General features: G+C 38.3%; 1 protein-coding gene across 3 annotated transcripts in view; it reads right to left on the bottom strand.

The window, feature by feature from the left end:
- LOC106872780 (large neutral amino acids transporter small subunit 1) overlaps positions 1-7,708 on the bottom strand; it is an 83,980-nt gene that overhangs the window by 69,208 nt on the left and 7,064 nt on the right. Inside the window, exon 1 of one of the 3 annotated variants that reach the window (XM_052972682.1) lies at positions 3,690-3,708. The exons of 1 other annotated variant lie outside the window; for it this stretch is intronic. Coding sequence is in view for 1 of the 2 variants with exons in the window: in XM_014919879.2 (XP_014775365.1) it covers positions 1,210-1,404 (195 nt within the window). In the remaining variant the exon portion in view is untranslated. Of the gene's footprint in view, positions 1-1,209; positions 2,030-3,689; positions 3,709-7,708 lie in introns of those variants that run through there. One more of the 3 variants, XM_014919879.2, reaches the window with a different exon arrangement.

Genomic DNA, 7,708 nt, shown 5'->3' with positions numbered 1-7,708 from the left:
GATGACAACGTTTCTCTAAAAGAAATGGAAAAACTTTCAAAATACAAAGACCTGGAAATAGAGATAACTCGAATGTGGAATCTAAAAACAGAAACAATTCCTATCATAGTAGGTGCCTTAGGTATAATAAAAAAATATTCAGACAAATACATAACAAAAACACCAGGACTTACAAATATATATAACATACAGAAAATTGCACTACTGGGTACTGCACACATTCTACGCAAAACACTTTCAATACAGTAAACATAAGAGCACCACAGCAAACCACAGCACATACCCAAGGCGCACAGAGCTGCGCTCGGTAGTGAAGTGAAAGCACGTTATAAAAATAAAACTACTGAATAATAATAATAATAATAATAAGGGCGTCAAAATTCAGCTTACCCGGGTCGCTAGCAACCCTTGGGCCGACCGTGGTGATAGAACGCAAGGGTTAAGCTTGAGTTTACCAAAATAAAATCATTGACTTGTTAATTGTTAATAAAAATGTAATATACGCCTGAACAGGTATTGACAATTATAGATTGATAACAACACAAAAAAAGAAATGAGTTTGAGTGAAGATATCTATATCAAATATAAGAGGTCAGATAAGAATTACTATAATAAATAACATAAGTGTTAGTCTTGGGAAGTAAAGTTGGGAGGATTTAATTGATATCTGTCAAAGCAGGTGAGAACGGAGGATAAAGTATCTTTAATGAAATACTTTAACGCACGCAGTGTATGTTTGTTTGTTTGTTTGTGTGTGTGTGTGTATGTTTGTGTGTGTGTGCGTGTGCGTTGTGTGTGCGTGTGCGTGTGTGTGCGTGCGCGCTTCTCTATTTGTACCTATACATTCAGATTCATATATAGTAGCAAAAACCAGTGGCACGCACAGAGATAGACGTGCAAATATAGTATACTTAGTACGACTGCATCAAAGAGAACATTTGTAAAGTGACAGTGTGTGTGTGTGTGTGTGTGTGTGTGGTGTGTGTTGAGATTTGAAATTCCGGTTTCATTACTGATTTGTCATGTCAAATAAGAGAGAAAGACAGAGAGAGAGAGGGAGAGAGAGAGAGAGAGAGAGAGAGAGAGAGAGAGAAATGTGATAGAAAATAATTCTTAAACATTATAAAACTGAAAGGATGGAGCTAAAATGGAATATCATACATAACTTTAACTTTTAAGAAATGCACCAAAAACGAAAGAAATACTTACAGACCCGGCTCCTTCGTAGACTCCTCGGGGCGTGACAAATATTCCTGATCCAATAATTGTACCAATGATTATACCGATGCTAGAAAAAAGCCCAATCCTTTTTTGCAGTTTCACGGGACTTTTACTATCACTTGTTTGTGAACTGTCATCGGATGTCCTGCTTGGAGGAGACTTTTTGTTACTATCAGCGACCATGATCGAGAATTCTCCCGTGGAACGATGTAAACTGTGAACTGTGTGTAGGCCAACAGATTAGTATCTGATTTCTACTATTATTTGTCGTACTTTATATGCATGTAACTAAAGACTGAATAATAGCTTTGTATTGATACATCGATGCATATGTTTTTACATTAGTTTGAGTTTATATGCATAACAGTGTTTTGTGTACCAATTCTGACATCTACCCCCCCACACACACACACATATACACACACACACTCACAAATATTTGTTATTCAAATTAATACTGAAAAGACATTAGAGAATAAGGAATTACAACAGCAGAATAATTAGAAAAGTTCAATATTCAGTTGTGGTTAATCTAATAATTTAAACTTATCTTACACAGATTGGCAGATAGTTGAATTTGACAAAAATATCTTTTACAATCAGAATGCTTAGTTGGAAAAAAATACAAAACAAAGGCTCAGCAAAGAAAAAAAGGAACAAATAAAACTGCAAACCGCTTAACTCAAACACCCAATTAAAGCTATTTTATTCTTCTCTCGCCCCCGTTTCTCATTCACTTTCTCTTTATTCTTTTTCTCTTATTTTCTTTTGTTCGTTTCATTATTGTAGATCCAATATATATCCAATCATGAGCACGACTTTCAGCTCTTACCGTTTCACGTGCTTTCACATGAAAGGCGTTGCTGTAGGCAATGTGGTCCAATGAAATTCTTCTGCGACATAATGGGCAGGTAGCGGAGAGAAGTGGTGATGGCGGGAGAAGCAAATCCTCTTGCGAGAGTTGTTGGTACAATTTATGTGAAATGACATATTAGTAAACAGACGACGCTTTTCAGCATAAATAATGAAATCATGTTAGTAAACAGACGACGCTTTTCAGCATAAATAATGAAATCATGTTAGTAAACAGACGACGCTCTTTATGAAGAAATCATAGTAAATAGACAACACCTTCCAAAACACACTCCCTCTTCTTCCCTTGATCATATTCCCTTGCGTATACACGTAACTTTATTGTGAATAAAGAGTTATGAAAGAGAGACATAATTTCTACTTATATTTTGTAACTTTCCTTGAATTTGGTGACAGCTCACTTATTGTTATGGCTAGTTTTCGGTATTTATAAATAGTTTTAAATATTAGTGCTTATTTCTAAATTTTGCAGGACAGACTTTCTCAAACACGATGTCGCGTATGGTTTGTAGAAGTTTTTTTAAGTGAATCGAAAATTGCTAGACTTAGAAAATTTGAGTGTTTATTTATTTATTTATTTATTTATTTATGTATTGCACCTGGTATGCGTATTTCTATGCGACGAAACGCAATGCGATCGTCCATCTGTTTTAAAGCAGTTCTGGTACTTAAAAAAACAACCTTTTTTTATATATAAAACTTCTAAATACCTGGTGGTATGCTGTAACATGTTTAGTGTATTATTTAGTGTGCAGTGGATCGAATTTTTTTTTCTGAATGTTGTTCTTACCTCGTTGTTTCGTATTTGACTTACCGAATCAGGGCCTATAACAGGAGTTCGGCCAGTACATCGTTCCGGGGCGCAAACAGCCAGGAGAGCCCATGAAGGGACCCATGGATGTATATCGAATGAGGCTCTTCAAACTTAAAACGAAAAAAGAATCTCTCAATCACTTATGTTTTGAGAAGAGAGCCCCACAGTAGGGTCTGAAACGGTTCTTGTTCTACTTCGTAAATTTTCCGTCAGAGGCCTAGTACAGTTTTGTACAGTCCCCTATATATCTGAACATGAAAAGAAGCCCGTCGTATATATATATGCATATATATATGTATGTGTGTGTTTGTGTGTCTGTGTTTGTTCCCCACCATCGCTTGACAACCGACAGTGGCGTGTCTACGTCCCCGTAACTTAGCGGTTCGGCAAAAAAGACCGATAGAATAAGAACTAGGCTTACAAAGAATAAGTTCTGGGGGTCAATTTATTCGACTAAAGGCGGTGCTCCAGCATGGCTGCAGTCAAATGACTGGAACAAATAAAAGAATAAAAGAATAGACAAGCTGGATAATGCAGTCCTTACATATAGTATGTCTTAAAATAATGTTGGGTTTGCCGTGACTGGATCAAAGGTTTTCTTGATGAGAGCAGGTCAGTGGTTGAACAACATCATTGACAACGACCTCTTCACTCTGTAGGGAAGTGGTTATACACTTTAGGTGTACTCCGCTCCCGTACATTAATTTCTTGAAGAAGACAACGGAACGCAGGCTCTAAACTATCAACACAACAATATTTATTACAATAGACTTCTACTCACACTAGGAGGGAATTCGGCAGCACTTCGCCCTTTGGTTACTGAGACGCCGTCAATGAAGTTTCGTGGTTATCTGTGTAGCTCTAGTGCTGGGTTGTGGGAGAGCTCTGTTGTGACGTCTAGGCTCTTCGAAGATCAACGAGCAGAGGGTGAAATCCGCACGAAAGCTTGGATATGGATGACTACGCATGCGCATGAGACTCTTCCTGTATTCCCTCCGGAACTAGTCCCTGCGCATGCGTGGATAAACTCTCCGGAAATGGCATCTGCTATTATGCGTCACTACAACTCTCTTACTCTCTTTTAATACGTTGTCAACAATCATCAACACGAATCCAACGGGTAACTCTCTCTACCATAGTAGACTTTCAGCAGCGGAAACCGAACGTCAGGCAGTCGTTGCCCTCACCTTAGAAATGTCCACTAAACGGGACGCCAGTCTGTTTCAAAGTTACTTGTAACTCATGCGGGTTCTCATTTCAGCTGAGTGAAATGATGTGCCTTGCTCATGGACACAACGCGCTTTCCAGTCCGGAACTGAATATAAGACTTTACAATCTTGACCCCAGTACCTTAGCCACCAGGTTTAGCACCCTGTGATTGTAACTGCTTCGTTAGATGATAAAACTGCAACTTGCAAAGTCAGTGTAGCACTTGATAAACTCTATTACTGCTTCTGGAATTGGATGTTCACTAGGTGTTGATATTAGTGATCTGAACGCTATCGTATAACTCAGATGTCCAGCGCCCATATAGGAAATAAATAAGGTCTCTTATTACTTAAGTATGATTTCTTAAGTAGCTTAATCAGCGGGGGAGAGCTGTGCTAATGATTTTTGCTAGCTATCTGAATGCAGTAAAGTTCGTGCTACTCATATGCAGCTTGAATATCTGTAAGTTAATGTCTGTTAGGAAAACGTAAAAGGAAGGGGAATATGAGGAAAACCTAAGTGGACGAAACCTGTCTTAAATGTGTGTGTGTGTGTGTGTGTGTGTGTGTGTGTGTGTGTGTGTGTGTGTGTGTGTGTGTGTGTGTGTGTTCGTTTATATGTTCAGTTATAATAAAAACAATTTTACATTCATCTGATGGGTTACTCTATACTTTTGTAGAGTACAAATTTATTATTCTCATACAAGCATGTTGCTGACAGTGACTTCGAAGTTTCGGCCAGCTAACCCATTGTCGGACTGCGATGTATTAGAGTTAGTATTTCCTTTATATAGTCTCTGCTTAATTAGAATCATCTTTGGGTATGTAGGTTTGAGTGGGGTGGTAATTAGTATTTTTTATGTTTGGCTGTTATAGAAAGGTGTTTTGGAAAATTTGTAATTGATTAAATTCGGGGTTATGTTGTTATTTACTGTTTATTTAATTATGTAGAACTTTATAAACAAGCTTGTAGGTGTTTCTCTTTTGCTTGTAGGCACAGAGACTACATAAAGGCAAGTCTAACTCTAATGCATCGCTGTCCACTGATGGTTTAGCTGGCAGAAACTTCGAAATTACAGTCAACAACGTTCTTGTATCAGAGTAATATATATATATATATATGAGTGGCTGTGTGGTAAGTAGCTTTCTTACCAACCACATGGTTCTGGGTTCAGTCCCACTGCGTGGCACCTTGGGAAAGTGTCTTCTACTATAGCCTCGAGCCGACCAAAGCCTTGTGAGTGGATTTGGTAGACAGAAACTGAAAGAAGCCCATCGTATATACACACTCACACACACACACACATATGCATGTATGTATGCATGTATGTATGTATGTATGTATATGTGTATGCTTATGTTTGCCCCCCCCCCATCGCTTGACAACTGATGTTGGTGTGTTTACGTCCCCGCAACCTAGTGGTTCGGCAAAAACACCGATAGAATAAGTACTAAGCTTACAAAGAATAAGTCCTGGGGTCGATTTGTTAGACTAAAGGCGGTGCCCCAGCATGGCTGCAGTCAAATGACTGAAACAAGTAAAAGAATAAAAGAATATATATATTCGAGTTTCTTTCAGTTTCCGCCTGCCAAATCGACTCAAAAGGCTTTGGTTGGCCCGAAGATATAGTACAAGTTATTTTTCCTATAACCAAGGTGCTACGTAGTGGGACTGAACCAGAAACTAAGTGGTTGGAGAACAAATTTCTTAGCCACACAGCCATGCCTATACGTAAATGTGTATGTGTATGTACGTACGTACATAAATAATACATTCATACATACATGCATATATGGATGCATGCATACTTGCATACATACTTACATACATACATGCATACATACATACATACATACATACATACATACATACATACATACATACATACGTACATACATACATACGTACATACATACTTATACACCACACACGCATCATAGACAGAGCTGAATTTATCATAGTGCAAGTTGTGCAGCTGATCCAATTCCCACAAAAAAGGAACACACAGTGTGAATTGAAAAATGAAGAAAATTAAATACAAATATGTATGTATGTATGTATGTATGCATGTATGTATGTATGTATGTATGTATGTATGTATGCATGTATGTATGTATATATGTATGTATGTATGTATGTATGTATGTATGTATGTATGTTTGCATGTATGCATTTATGTATGCCTATATGGTGTTAGGACTAAATTTGACGATTCTTTTTTTTATCTCCTTTTGTTTTCAGGAACAGTTTGATATATTGGTGAACAGTCAACGGTGTTGGAGAAGATATAGATTACATTTGTAGTTGAGAAAAAGTTACCTGACATAGAAGACTGGAAGCCAGTTGAATATTGGAAAAGAGTTAACAATATTATGATGATTCAAGCCGGGTATCAAAACATTGCCATCATGATTGTTAGTCAATGCTCTGTAAACACAGCAAATGCTGTGAGACGTGGCATGGACAACTGCAATGAAGTCTACGAAGTCGTGGCTAGCAGGAAGTGACGCAGCAGGCGTTCTGACTTCGTTCGCACGCCGGAGTTTATCCAACAACTGTAGATCCGAGCAAGGGAATCGGGGCTTTGGCGAGAGAGGTGGGTGTTGGAATCGCCACCATGAAGCTAGCCATGAGTGGGGACGTTCGTTATCACAAAAATTCTGACAGCCAAAACCAAGAAGAACTGTTTGACTAAAGCAAAGGAGCTCATGAACAATCTGAGGCATCCTGTAGAGCCGGGAATGACCTAGTTCTTCTCAGATTAAAAAAAAAAACCTTCTGCCAGGACCAGTTGCAAAACACCCTGAACAGCAGGTAACTTGCCTACAAACCATGTGATGTCTCACGCATGAAAACCAAGTTCCCCCAAATGTGATGATCTTTGGACGTGTTTCCAACAAGGGTGACGTTATGACGCCCCATATCTTTGAAGTGAGCCTTAAGCTCAATTATTATTATAATAGTATTGAAGAAGTTAACAAAGTTGAAATATGGCGACTACCACATGTAGCAGCCAGAGTTGCCGTGTGTTTTGAAGTAGCTATTCTGTGGTATAATCTGCTAAGTACTGTACTCTTCAGTTCTCCATTGCCAAGTCAAAACAGTCATGTGAACACCGACTATCATAAAACACCCCGAAAATTGTGCGTGTGTGTGTGTGTGTGTGTGTGTGTACATACATGTGTACACACACGTAAGCACACATACTGCTGTTAGAACTCAATATATATGTTTCGGATAAAGTATTTGGCAAGTGCAGAGTATATTATGAAATTAAAAGAATGACAAAGGAACCGCTATTACGTAATCAACTCTTCTCTTATCATTCCTTTATTTGCAAACATACACACATATATACATATACATATACATACATGCATATATATATATGTAACAATGTAACCTCGTGGGCATCGGTACCATTTTCCTCTTCCTCCGTTTTTCCATTCTCCGAACTTTCTGTCTTTCCGACGAAGGGCTCCGCCCGAAACGTCATACTCTCTCTCCTTCCTTTCTCGAGCGTCCAATAACACTATCCGTATCACGTCCTCACTTTGTTGTTTTTTGTTATTGTTTTAACTATATATATAT

This window comes from Octopus bimaculoides, chromosome 1, assembly GCF_001194135.2.
Source record: "Octopus bimaculoides isolate UCB-OBI-ISO-001 chromosome 1, ASM119413v2, whole genome shotgun sequence".
In the NCBI taxonomy this organism is placed as follows: domain Eukaryota; kingdom Metazoa; phylum Mollusca; class Cephalopoda; order Octopoda; family Octopodidae; genus Octopus; species Octopus bimaculoides.
The sequence above is the reverse complement of the archived record's forward strand: the minus strand, read 5'-3'. Positions and strand labels throughout refer to the sequence as shown.